This window comes from Daphnia pulicaria, chromosome 9, assembly GCF_021234035.1.
Source record: "Daphnia pulicaria isolate SC F1-1A chromosome 9, SC_F0-13Bv2, whole genome shotgun sequence".
In the NCBI taxonomy this organism is placed as follows: domain Eukaryota; kingdom Metazoa; phylum Arthropoda; class Branchiopoda; order Diplostraca; family Daphniidae; genus Daphnia; species Daphnia pulicaria.
In genome coordinates this window covers 1,089,582-1,102,716 of record NC_060921.1, presented here as the reverse complement: position 1 = coordinate 1,102,716, position 13,135 = coordinate 1,089,582, and the positions used below count along the sequence as shown (strand labels likewise).

Here is a 13,135-nt window from a genome sequence, read left to right as displayed (position 1 = left end):
ACGGACCATCGTCTTACTTTACGCCACCCACTTTGCCTTATGTAAGTGTGTTTTTATCGATTCTGTTATGTCATTCCTTCCTACCACCTAAAAAAGGGTAGGCGTTTTATTTCACACCCAACCTGCATCCCAATTCCCAATCCATTTTCTGGTTCTTTCTTTGATAAATTTTCTTAGTTTGCTCTTACTCGTTGAGGGCCCGTCTCTTCACCCCACGGATTGAAGGATATTATCGCTTACTATTTACACTGTGTATTTATTTAAGTTTAATGCGAACGTGTAATTAATCTACTTGGTTTTTATTAGGTACGTATACTTCCTTACACCAGCAGTCATTTGTCCATGGGCCGATGGGCGGTTGGCTCGCCCTCTGCTGACGTTTCTAATTTGTAATTTCATAACTGCAATTGGCAATGTTGCGCGTTCCCTTCAAGATGATTGCCGGCATTCATCACGAAAAGTGACAGCATTCTCGGAATATGATTTCTCGGCTTCTGCCGGTTTGTAGAATCTATTTTCGATTTTATGTTTTTGCTATGCTGACAGGAGCATGACAGGAGAAAGGGAATGAGGAACTGCCACTTCACATCGCCACAATGGAATTTATTCCAATCACTACTGCTGCTCCACAATTGGTAACCCAATTAATGTGTTTGTACTTGATTCTTGTGCCTTGCCAATCCAAATCAGTTCAAACATTTGGCACTATTTATCAAATCTCATGTCTGAACTTTTATTCTAAAGATAAAGAAAGGCAAAGCAAGCAGCCATAATGTTGCACCACAATCACCCTTAAATAAGTTTCAACAAACTCGGTATTTACCAGGAGGATGTCTAAAGGATGTTGTAAAGCAACCAGTTTCTAACCTTATTTAATATATGTTTACATAATTGAAGCTTAGGTCTAAAGTAATTGGTTTTGAATTGCCAGTTCCTGCAGTTCCCGCCTCTCAATAGGAAGTACACAACAAACCTCCAATGACAGTTACAGGTAAAAGTGTGTTTTTATTTTGTTCTTGCCCTAAACATAATGAAAATAATTTGGTTCTGTCGTTAATTTCAGCAAGGGCATCGTCAACAAAGAAGTAGTTGCAGTTATTCTTTGATATTTATCATGCTATTATGTAAATAGCTTTTCCATAAAATTTAGAGAATTTGTCATCCTAATTGCAATGTAAACGATTTGTCGATTTTTTATTTGGAAGTTGAAACAGCATAAAATAGCATAAATTATTTTTTTCGTACGTCATTTCGAAAGATGCCAAAGATATTAATACATTTCGTTTTGGTTATAGGTTTAATTCCCATAGTTGTTATCCCATGTGGTATGTTGTTGCATCCTAACCTGGTGAAATATTTGTTGCATCGGAGTTAAGTTGTGGTTGTGCCTTGGTGCTGGAGTTGTGTTACGGAAGTTGCAACCAGTATTTTGTCAATTGTCATTGTGTCTGCAGTTTTCTTTTAAATGATAAGAAGGAACAGAAATATGGGGAGTTTTTATGTCGAAGAAATAATAAACATTTTTTCGCGATTGGGAAAGCAAAGAGGGGGGAGACTTGTTAAATAACATAAAATGTCGAGGGTTTTTGTCATAAAAGAAGTTGACGCGGTAAGTAAGAATATTAACTATAACCAATAACCGCACAATCATGCACCTAAAATTTCATTCCTTTGATGAAAGAAATAATTCCGTTAATCCGAAACCAATGTATGAAAAGAATGGAGCCCAGATATGCACTCGTAATTTATCTACGTCTACACAATTTATTGTTGTTGATTGAAAGCAAGCTCTTCTTTAACCATCAACTTCTTCATATTGTAGCACAATGGTGAAGGGTTAACCTGAAATTGAATAAAATGAACTAAGCATGCAGTGAATAGAAGATAATGAGAAGATACCTGGAATAAGTTCAACATCTCTCTGCATATTCCACTAGTGGATAAGGTCTGGAACAGCAGCGAGGGATTTAACTGAAAAGATAATTTAGATGTCAATTTTAAAACAAGATTGCAGTGACCGCAAGCAATACCTCAAATGAATCAATTGAAAGGAACCACAGAAAGGAAAAGAGCTCAGCTGCTCAGGTAAGTACTTGCAATTGATCACCTAAAGGCTTTTCCTGATACCCGATTTGGTTAACGTATTGTTAACCAAAAGCCAGACTGCGCGGAATATTGTTGGCAAGTGTAATTTTCGGCTGCTGTCAAGTCAAGTAGGCCTACTCATCAAGTGTCATGTTGTTTGAAATTGTGTTCAGTTGCATTACAGTTTCAATTGTTCACAAGAAGTATTTGATAAAGTAATGAAATTTCATAATTTTTCAAGCGGGTGAGAATTCTAATAACTATATTTTGCGAAACAGGTCTTACATTGGAAGTAACAGAAGGTGGATTTTGGGATATTGGCAATTGAATGGCCAGACAATTGAGTCTGGTGAACATGTTGGCAATCGAAAGTCTGCTTTCAAGCAAACGTGCATGAGGTGTACATTTATAGCTGTTCAAACAACATGTCTACTATGACTGTCATGACTCCCAAACTTGTCGTGTTCACCATTGATGTTAGAGAGCCTATTGCTGAACTCTACTCAGATGCAGCGAGTAAGAATTCATAAATTAGAAATCATAATCACAGATATTGAACTAATAAATGCTTTTTGTAATCTATAGATGGAAATAACAACAAATTGAAAGAAATGATCAACATGCACCCTGCCAAAAGTGAAACACGAACAGGATTACATGAATCTATACGTTAACGCGTCAACGAGAGCACAAATTCGCCAGTGAAGTGGTCGTTTTTCTAGGCCTTCGAACCACGACTGCCGGTCAGGGTTATTATTTCAAGAGGGTTTTCGATGTCAGAAGAGATGTTACATTTAAGAGAAAATTCATATTCAAAATAATAGTGACTCTTTCCTGTATGAGTAAATAAGGTTTAAATAAACACGAATTTTGACCGTCATCATCATTCAAGTTTTAGCACGTTTTATCTGGTACTGGTATCGGTATTGGTATGTGTCAACGACTAAAACATTGGTTTACAGGAAGAGCTAGAGATTATCGTGCCCTACCATCTTTACAGAAACTAAAAAAGGAGCTTCAGATACCAGAAAAGAGTACAATGTCATGTCCCAGTGGAATTTTCGTTTATTGTTAGTAGGCACTGAAAAAGAATTGAAAATTTCGGGAATTAAAAATGCATTGACAAACATTTTCATTTCTTGTTTAGTATTTCGCTCAATACTTGAACCATGGCATTTGCAACAGCAAGTTTTTTTTCTTCGGTCTCCTGGATGAATGCATCATGAACAATTGAAACTGTAATGCAACTGAACACAATTTCAAACAACATGACACTTGATGAGTAGGCCTACTTGACTTGACAGCAGCCGAAAATTACACTTGCCAACAATATTCCGCGCAGTCTGGCTTTTGGTTAACAATACGTTAACCAAATCGGGTATCAGGAAAAGCCTTCTAGAAAAATCAAACAAAAACCTCAAGACAAACACAATGAATTGTAGGTGTAGAAACTGTTTACTGTTAGTTGACATGTTCAAACTGCAGCTCACCATTATTAAAATCGGGAAAGAAAGTCAATCAAGTGAAATGATGACTCAAAGTTCTTGGATTTAGCATTTACAAAACATGCATCTGAAAGAAAAGGTAAGAAATTTGTAAGATTACTGTGATATTACAATTTTCAATTCCATTTTTATTACGACCATGTTTGGTTGTTACGTGTCTGCAATTCTGCATGAAGCACTGGCACCATCTAGCGATTGTTTCTAACAATTCATACGATTGTCCAGTTTGCCGCTAGATGGTGTTGGTATTGTTTATAAAAATGGCGAAATGTGTGAAGTGTTTTGTCATCTTCTGTTTTCGAATTTTCATGTTTCACTGCCCAAAATCAACCAACTATTTACATGTAAGCTTATTGTGATTATTCTAACTACATAGTAGCAAATTTTTTATCACTCACTGTGTACTTGACCAATTGACTAATTGTGTACTGTACTTGGAATTCTAGAAAAGTACCTGCCGTCTAGTCAACAGATTAAATTTTGACCCCATTTTAAAAACAAATTGCTGGACACTTCCTTAACTCACACCTTCAGCTTCATATGCATCATCCTCTCAACACTCAACAAAACTTCGAGCTGTTTTGCCCAATAGTTGTGGCATTGGATGTGTGGTTACAGGTAAGCATAACTTCCCGATTTTATACCTCATCACCCATCAATAAAATAATCTTAAAATTCATGCCCATTTGTTTAAAAGGTTCATTCTTGCCTGAAAGATGTTTACACCTTTGAACACTTGGTGGTGTTGTTGCGTCATGAAATTATATTGCTGCCATTCCCTGCATCTCTCACTTCACAGCAGCTACAAGAAATGAGTTATAGGAAACCTACAACATATTGAGGTAAAGGGTGTGCTTCTATCTATGTTCTCGCTTTATCATGTAATAAACTTTGTATTCCACCTTGGTCATGGGTATTTATAGGTGTCACTGCAATGTTAAAACCTTTTTCTGTTCTTTGCTTACAGCTTTAGGAATTCATAGGTTGTTTGGAATGCCATTGGATTTCGCGAGTCAGTCGCTGATGTCAATCTACAACGCAGTTTCTTTATTAGAATTGTGTGGCCCTGGCACAGAGATCCTTGATGCTGGCCTTTGTCCTTTTACAGAAGAGTGACTTCTACCAACTTTCTGCTCAATCCTTATCTTCGCTTCCCACACTCATCTAGCTTCTCTGCATATTATGCTGCAAAACAATTTGTCCTACTTCACTGACCAGTTAGACCAGTCGCTTCCGTCCGCAGCGACACACCTACTGTCACTCACCACGAGATTATGCCCAGGTACCCGAAAATAGACTTATTTTCTTAGATTATTTATTAGTAATCTACTTGCGTTGAACTCTGCGTCTGTTTGATAATTCTAAAATCAGGCCCTTCTTGCGCGCAAACGAAGTGTTACTTAGACGTTGTTTTTTTCTAACGCTAGATTTTCGATACTTCAGCTGTCAAAACAGTTACTTTCAGTTACTTTGCAAATCTTTTTAAACATCGGCAAGTGGAAATTTTTTAGTGAAAACTGACGATAATTATTCCACCAACAAAGCTCACTTGTTTAGATATTTAATCATGTGTTTTTTTTTCTACTTCCGGTTTTGTCATTTCAGTCAGTAGTTCAGTAAATATTCATTCGACGCACAAAAGAATAACATATTCGTGATCTTTGTCAAATTTGTGGTAAAGTTCATGTTTTTTTTTGTACGTACGCGTACTTCCGGTTTCAAGAATTTTTCATTTTGGCCAAAATTTGGATTTCGTTGAAAACCTATCAAATCGACCCCAAATTTCATGGGGATCACGAAAATCTTGTTCGATTTGAAGACAACCCAACAGTTGAGGAGCTATTGCTTACTTCCGGTATACTTCCGGAAAATTTGCATGAAACCAGCAAGTGAACTTTGTTCCATGTACAGTTCTGAGTATTGCTAATTAGGATTTAAGCAAATAAAAGTGCGCTGTTAGAGTTTTGAGCAAAAAAACCTGATAAGTGTTCCTATTGTGTAACTTTAATTGAAGTGTCACGTTAAGAAGAATTGTTTTGTCTTTATTCAGGTAATGCAGAGGAGACGTTGAGAAGATGGACACCAGAAGGTCGCCAGTATCTGGGAAAATCAGCGCGGATCATCAGCAGCTTTTTATTTTTCTTCATTATTCGTGGGCACCAACTAACAACCTAAGGTGATATGACGATAGAATATTTTCGTTCATAGTAATCTTACTTGATTTATTATCTAATTTAGATGTCTCCTATCCTGCGACCAGAGACACGATCGCTGTGGGTCCCACTACAAGAACTTCATGGCAGATTACCGAGTCTTTCAACGTGGATCATCATTTATTGTTGGTATATATGTCTTTGCTAGTTAACCCGTTGGCTGCCACGCCTTTGTTCTCCCCTAGCTCCTTAGCACGGGCCGCGCTGTTCGTTCTCGTGGTTTACATGCCGCGGGGTCGGACAGTCGCACCAGCCCCAGATTCGCCGAAAGGCCCTGTTAGGCAATGCACCATAGGGACTTCCCCCTTGTCGATGCGGTGATGGATTCTAGAGGTTGTGCATTCCATCTTCTCCTGTCACCGGGTCAGCCCGGACTTGTCAGCAGTGGCAAGTCCCACCTTGGCCATGGATCCTTCAGACGTGGCGCGTAGAGAGTAGAAAACAACCTACGGGTTGTATGGCGTGGCAGCCAACGGGTTAACTTAAGTGTATGTGTGTGTTATGTGTACGTATTTATATCATGTTATATTTGAAAAAAGTGGAGGAATTGTGGGTGGAGGTGGGACAATATAAGCAATTCCTTACCAAATTAATCTTCATGTTATTTATTTTTCGTTATTTCACTTACTAAGCAAACCCAGCGTGAAACCAAACACAATTACATGGACAACAGTTTCGATTCCATGATATCAGTTGGCAATACTATTTATGAAGGAAAATATACTTAAAACATGTTTGAGTCTATAAACAGAAAACATCTGCAACAGCAACAAATCCCAAATGGACACACACATTCTACCCATACATAACGAGTGACTCAAACTGGTATTATTTCAACCACACCATGACAATTCTCTAGATAATTAAATATTACACCTTTTACATTTTACAGCATGTGCATCTATAGTCTTCATTTCCACCACGAACACCACAATCCAAAATTGTGTCAGCAATCTAGGGCCAACAATGCAGGATAATAACACCAGCACCACAGACTGGACAGAAGCAGCTCACCACACCAGCACGATGGACTGCATGCAGCAGATCATCTAAGTCTATTAACAATAATAAAATTAATGGAAGATAAAACCACAGAATACGAAATGGATGTCAAACATAAACCACAGGTCCAAACTGACTTTTCTCAAAGTTGAACACTAAAGCAAAGAGATCTAGTATTTGGTCATCAATTAATAAATCTATAGCCTTCTAGACGGAAAATTTTAAAACATAATTACTTCTTCTTCAACACTGGGCATTATCGAGTTATCGACATCCTCTCCTCACATCATCTGGTAAAATTTGACAGCTGAAAAGCCTGGTTGTGACTTGTGAAACCATGGTGAAACAAAGCCATGAACAACACATGAACAAAACAAACGCAAAGCAGACGAGCGATTCGAAGCTGTGGTGGCGCTGCATGCCTCTGTTGAAGGAACCTCCTCTTTTTCTTCCCCCTTGACGACAGCAAATTTCCGCGTGATTCGCTCTGGGCTAATTCAGGCCCCTCTTCTTTAAAAACTTGAACACTATAAACATTTTAATTCAACTAAAACAAAAAGGGTTATTCTGTTGCTGTTGCCGCGTGATTGAGTTCGGATATATCAAACTTCAATACTGAAACCACAGATTCTTTTTCTGAATGAAGATTTTATTCTGAATTCAACAAGTTATACCAATTTCCATGAAAAAACAGTCGGCGACAATCAAACACTTGCTTAAATCAACATTCCAATAAAATTGCGGTACGAAAAATTAAATTTACCGCAAAAAATTAATAATGAAAAATTGAATAAGAACGGACTTGGGATGTGCTGGTTTGTTTTTACTACTTGCGATTACACAGCAGTTTGTGTTGCGGCCAATTACTGCGTTGACACTCGACACTGCAATAAACGATGGAACGGCAGCGACTGCAACGCTTCGGAATTTGGGGGACTTTCTTGCAAGCTACACAACACTTTTCGTCAGAAATAGTCGAATCATTTGTAGAGAACTGCTCGCGGACGTCTTTAAAATTAAGAAGACCATCGACGTAAAGGGGAGACACGAACGTAGCAAACAACCAAGAGCTGTTCATTCCCGAAGCAAGGTGACTTGCTTGCTCTGAGCCAGGCACGATTTTAGTCGAGTTGAGTCTCAAAATGAAGTTCCACAGCATCAATTCGTAGGGTTCAACAGAGATAACTGAGCCACTTTTTCCTGCGATACACTCGATAGCTCTATCGTACTCCTCCGAGTATGTCTCCTCGTTTAACTGTTCCTTTTCCATAAGGATATTAGCCATCTGTTCGTCAATCACTGTCAACAATCGAATCGGACTGCCCAGAGGAGAAGTGAGAAGGTCCTTGTGGATTAAAACCAAGATGCAGCAATCCGTAGTTGGCGATCCAGTTGGTTGAATACCAAAATATTCGAGATCTGGTGTAGTCGGGTTAAAAAGAAGCGAATTGAACCTTCTCCGGAGAGTTTGCAAAGCTTTTTTCTCGTTCAATTGCTCAGCCCTCAAATTCCAGAGGGAAGGTTCTATGATTGGAGATACATCCCTTGTTGGTCTTGGATCATTAAATTTAAAATCCAAGTTAAATTGCAAATTGAGATGGAAGTTCAGCGCGTTGCACCAGCCGAATTCCGAAATGGAACGACTCGCATGATTTTCCCAAGGTTTCAAAGAATCAACATTCCATTTCCATTCTTCGTTCGATTGGAACTCAACCGGCCACGGCTCCCACCATCCTTTCTTCAATACCAATTCAATGAAACGGTCAGTGCTATGAAGAATATCTCTGATTTCGTTGACAAGAATAGGATAAGGAAATGACAAAGTCAAAGAATTCCATTTGGAAGGCGTGTTTAGAGATATAGTAACTTGATGGGCAGACTTGCACGGTAGTACTTGGTCAGTCGAAAGTGTTAGACCTAAAATCGAACGAAAAAGAATTTAACTGTTCACTTAGCAATAAACGCAAAAAAATTTACCTGAAACATCTTCGTTACAATCGAAGATTATCTTCAGTTTGAATTCATTTTCGGACTCGATACAGCTGGTGACTTTCATGACCGATGCCCCAAGACAGGGAACAACATCAGGGGAAAGTGTTGGACGAGAAAACGGGTAAGGAAGAGGAAACTTTTCAGTGTGCATGGATTTCAGAGAACCAAAGTTGAGCAGAGGACAATGATGCATACTGTCAATCACGTATACACAGTACGCTTCAGGAAGGTTGTGAGCAGACGCAATTAAGAAGGTAGCGACAATTTTCTCGCTTTTTTCTTTTATCTCTAGTGAGAAATTGTCGATGACGTGAGATTCAATCGAACCGGAAAAAGTTATGCTTGAACTCTTGAGAACGATTCCGTGAATAAAATGGCTAGCTGTCACACTACAAGGCATGAGAACCAAGCGAAAAGTAGGTAAACCCAATTGCGGAATCAAAACCTTAAATGCATCTCCGTTTATAGAATTGATAGGGATTTCTGCTGTTATCTTCAAAATTTCCAGGCCCTTTTCCCAGGCCTCCGATGTACGTCTTGTGATGTTGAAAAGGACAGGAATTTCCAATAGGTGAGCATCTTTGAACCAGTGATCTCCTCCAAGGCGTTGTGTCATGGAACTGACGATGTAGTGAAATGTTAACGGAGAATAATGATGCCTCTCTATCACTGCCATTTGGTAACTTGAAACCTGACTGGGCTTGGGAAAGCGCTCGCTAACAAAACATTTCTGGGCCAGCTTGTTCAAAAAATCCGTCAAAGAGGAGGAAGGAGACATAGCAATGTTCTGAAAATGAATTGCTTTCTGCCAGGAAAGGTTTGCCACGGCGGTAAAATAATAACTGGGTGGATACCGAGATCCAAGTTCCACGTGCTCATTCAGTTGTAATCCATAAATTGTGGGGATCATCCTCAAAGGGCAGCAAAGAACATGCTCAACGTACAGCTCTACAGTAGGAGCCAATTTTTCCCACTCTGTACTTCTAGTAAACAAAACGGCTCCCGGATTATTCGACAATCTTCCACTTGCAGCGTTGAGGATATTAGCAAGTCCGAAACAATCTGCGCTAGAACAGTCGATGACGTCAAACTTGTTTGCGTTCGTGAAACAAAATTCCAGGGTATCTTCTAAGTGGAAAAATACTTGGATGTCTGCAATACGACTTCGGTAGGAATTCACTGTGTCTTTCAGAATTTTTTGGCAGGTGGGTAGAAGAATTTTTTCTTTGACTGAGGTTATTAGTTCTTGATCTTGCGATAATGGAAGATAGCCAAGGAAAGGGCACGATGAGTAGTGGACTTGCCATTGCTCGGTGTCAGGGTTTAGAAACGACGAATTAATACACACAGTTTCCAATTCATTTTGGAGTCGACAGCTGCCTCTTTCGTAAAAAGCTTGAAATTCCTGCTCAATTATCCGCCCCAAAGAGTCTTCCAGGTCTCCAATCGAATTTCTCTTCATTAAATACTTGGTGATCTCGTTTACTGCTCTTGAAAAAGCTTTGGCATGGGTTATTTTTTCATCTGAATTGCGAGGGGGGAGAACGGTGGTTTCGTGTGATGTTACAAAAAGTTCAGATCTAGAGTGTGAATGTTTTCAATTTAGGTTCAAGTTAAAGAATGTAATTGAAATTGAGTTACCTCTTCATCTTGGTTTTACACAACAGCATTTCAGATTCTGATTGGTTTCTTGAAGAAATGGTGTACCAAACTTTCCAGATTTTCTTCAGACTTTTGTAATGGTTTGGATCAGGAACAGTAACATTTTCTGGTAACTTGTCATCCAACAGATCATTTAAAACAATGAGAAATCGTTTTCTAGTGATCTCTGGCCACTCGGTATTATACCAAACATCCCACAGAAAGCTGAAATCTTCTTCCTTATTGGGATTGAAATCTTGAGCTGACAGAATTTTCAAGATCATAATGTTGCGAGCCACAATTGATGGACAATCGGTAATAAGATGGAAGTGAAAATTGTTGACATGCTCAACTGTTGTTGCCAGAAGAGTTTTCCTCATGTCCTCCCCAGATCCAAGAAAGAGAACCTAGATACATTATATATGGTCAGCAAGGTAAGAATTAAGACCTAAATGCCCTGTTAAAACCTAAAAGCATGTTAAAATACCTGAGCAGTTTTACTGTTAGTCTTCTCACTAAAGCTTTGATCCCTGAAATCTTTCAGTACGTTTCGAACTCGAAGGTCTCCATATGGGTAATAGACAGAAAATTTTTCCATATGTTGGCATCGTGTAGGACTAATCATTTTTGTTTTTGTCAAAGGTTAGGAAAATTGACAAAACTTGGATTCGAAAAACAATCACAAGCCCGACCAAAGAAGTTTGTTTCTATAATATTATGTTTTGACTACGGAAATGAGAATGAGAATTCACAGTTCACACCTTCACACCCTAAAGCTTAGAAAACGCCACGCTATGTCTCTATCGTTGATGCAACAGCGCTCCAGACGGCAAAGGATGAAGATAGCGCCTATTGCTTAGCCCGCGGACTCCTCCAATTTCAAATACTGGAAACCGTAATCGGAACCACTCTTATTAATAACAGCAAAGAGTGCCTATGAATTGGAGTCCGTAATAAAACTACGAGCAGGACAGTGGTTATACCCCTCGTCTGCAGTATTTGTTTCGCCTTGGCCCCAACTGCAAGCTACTGGATGTTCGAATTGATGGAGAATTCTCGTTAGTTCAGACCAAATAATGTCTACCAGTTCAAATCCAGTAGGTGAGTCTGACACTGAATGTTTGAGTTTACTGCACCAGGTATACTTTACCCGATAAAGACACACCGAGCAAAATTGTCTGCCATTGTTAAAAAAAATTAATTCAGATGATGAAAGGTGAAATGGTGAAATTATCTCAAAGATTGTCTTTTGTTGTTTTTATTTGATTACATCTGGCATGATATCTGATGCCATGTAACAAAAACAAATTATGCAATTCAATACAATTGTTGGAAACAAGTGTTATTAGAAAAGTGATGCTATAATATAATAATACGACGTGTCGGAATCCTTCAAAATACTTTACATTTTAAAACAACCCTCATGTCCGAACGTAATGTAACACGAATTAAAGTGCAGGGCTGGTGGCATGAATCCGATCGTTCAATACTGATTGCACAGGTGTTAATTGAGCAAAATGAACTGCACTTAGCTTCTTGGGTCGTCTATCATCAGTAAAGTGGAACACGATTGGATCGTTGAGATTGACGGATTGCGACAGGTATGCTCTGGCCAATTCGTCCTCCATTTCCCACAAGTAATAGTCGCCCAAGTACTCCTTGACGAGATAAAAATCGTCGGACAATGGATGGGTGAAGACTCCAGTGAGCGGCTGCTGATCCAAAGCCGAAAGCAGTGAGACTTGTTCGTCGTGATTACTGACAACTTCCAAAGAATAATCGTCAAAATGATGACCGTCCGTTAGAAAGACGTGCTCACTTCCGTCCGCACCTTGTACGATTAGCAGGCCAGTATCACCAGCGGGGACATGACGCTTGTCAAAATCGTCCACAACTTCCAAGGAATCGATGCGCAGGTGATGTAAGTCATCCTGGTGAAGATGGTCGACCCTAATGGTAGGATCGGCTTGGTCTTCCTGATCGACGAATGCTACGTCTTCCAAGGATAATCCGTCGTCAGTTAATAATAGGACAAGACTTCCGTTACTAGTCGACTGATCGAGCAGCGCAAACTCCAAATTCCGCTTGACTAATCGGCTGTTGAATTCCAACGAATCGTGCGGATGGACGTCTTCGAGTGAAGTCTGATTATCGGTGAGCTCCAGACTGTCCAGGTGATAGTCGTCTGTGGATGTCTCGTTGCTGTTGGTATCGTGATAATCGTCGTCTAAGAAGGCGGTAACATTGCGACCGAGGGCGAAGGATTCCGTTCCATTAAGAGTCAAGAGCACGACTGCTCCAACTACAAACTACGTAATAATAACAAAAATTACAAATCATTATTTTTCAACGATTTGTAAACAATTAGTGCAATTAAATTAAATTTAAGTTTACCATGATAGAGCTTAAGAGATGCATGCTGCTTGAGTTGATACTAGTTGCTTCAACTGGTGAAGTGAGAATATTGGCACTCTACAATGTCGGTAGCACATTTATACGATTTTCACCAAGGGAAATAATTAACCTACCTATCAACATTGGCCTTCCTTTTCTTGCAAGGCTGTGAAATCGTTTTACGGTTGACTGCTGATTACATATCCTGATGATGGGATTTGAAGGATAGGTCCGTGAGGAAATGGTCCGACTCCATCCAAATGATGTAATATGCCTACTAGCGTTATGCGTAAAAGAGCCCGA

At 39.3% G+C, this 13,135-nt stretch overlaps 2 protein-coding genes and 2 long non-coding RNA genes across 6 annotated transcripts; all 4 read right to left on the bottom strand.

Annotated features, from left to right (window-relative positions):
- Positions 1-1,536: 1,536 nt before the first annotated feature.
- Positions 1,537-3,798, bottom strand: LOC124313602. Of its 3 annotated transcripts, none has more exons than XR_006910868.1 (5): positions 3,729-3,798; positions 3,545-3,657; positions 2,031-2,107; positions 1,900-1,971; positions 1,537-1,842 (listed from the first exon to the last, which is right to left on the bottom strand). It is a non-coding gene; the product is annotated as an uncharacterized LOC124313602 (long non-coding RNA). The 3 variants fall into 3 exon arrangements; XR_006910867.1 differs by having other exon boundaries at positions 3,576-3,657; positions 3,729-3,785; XR_006910866.1 differs by having other exon boundaries at positions 3,576-3,748.
- A 2,705-nt stretch (positions 3,799-6,503) lies between these two features.
- LOC124313660 lies at positions 6,504-7,180 on the bottom strand. The gene is made up of 2 exons (XR_006910962.1): positions 7,042-7,180; positions 6,504-6,858 (listed from the first exon to the last, which is right to left on the bottom strand). It is a non-coding gene; the product is annotated as an uncharacterized LOC124313660 (long non-coding RNA).
- Positions 7,181-7,436: 256 nt separating this feature from the next.
- Positions 7,437-11,205, bottom strand: LOC124312830. The gene is made up of 4 exons (XM_046777320.1): positions 10,926-11,205; positions 10,439-10,845; positions 8,783-10,377; positions 7,437-8,722 (listed from the first exon to the last, which is right to left on the bottom strand). The coding sequence occupies exons 1-4, from the start codon at positions 11,061-11,063 to the stop codon at positions 7,632-7,634; spliced, it is 3,231 nt and encodes a 1,076-aa protein (XP_046633276.1). The 5' UTR covers positions 11,064-11,205; the 3' UTR covers positions 7,437-7,631.
- Positions 11,206-11,693: 488 nt separating this feature from the next.
- Positions 11,694-12,919, bottom strand: LOC124313253. Its single transcript, XM_046778081.1, has 2 exons — positions 12,833-12,919; positions 11,694-12,747 (listed from the first exon to the last, which is right to left on the bottom strand). Exons 1-2 carry the CDS (start codon positions 12,854-12,856, stop codon positions 11,887-11,889), a joined length of 885 nt encoding a protein of 294 aa, XP_046634037.1. The 5' UTR covers positions 12,857-12,919; the 3' UTR covers positions 11,694-11,886.
- Between the last annotated feature and the right edge of the window lie 216 nt (positions 12,920-13,135).

Bases quoted from the DNA above. Each gene is read 5' to 3' on its own strand.
- LOC124312830 (XM_046777320.1), bottom strand. From the start codon at position 11,063: ATGATTAGTCCTACACGATGCCAACATATGGAAAAATTTTCTGTCTAT. The intron at 10,846-10,925 runs GTATTTTAACAT...TAATGTATCTAG, and splicing joins CTAACAGTAAAACTGCTCAG to GTTCTCTTTCTTGGATCTGG. The intron at 10,378-10,438 runs GTAACTCAATTT...TTCACACTCTAG, and splicing joins TGTAAAACCAAGATGAAGAG to ATCTGAACTTTTTGTAACAT.
- LOC124313253 (XM_046778081.1), bottom strand. From the start codon at position 12,856: ATGCATCTCTTAAGCTCTATCATG. The intron at 12,748-12,832 runs GTAAACTTAAAT...ATTATTACGTAG, and splicing joins ATCTCTTAAGCTCTATCATG to TTTGTAGTTGGAGCAGTCGT.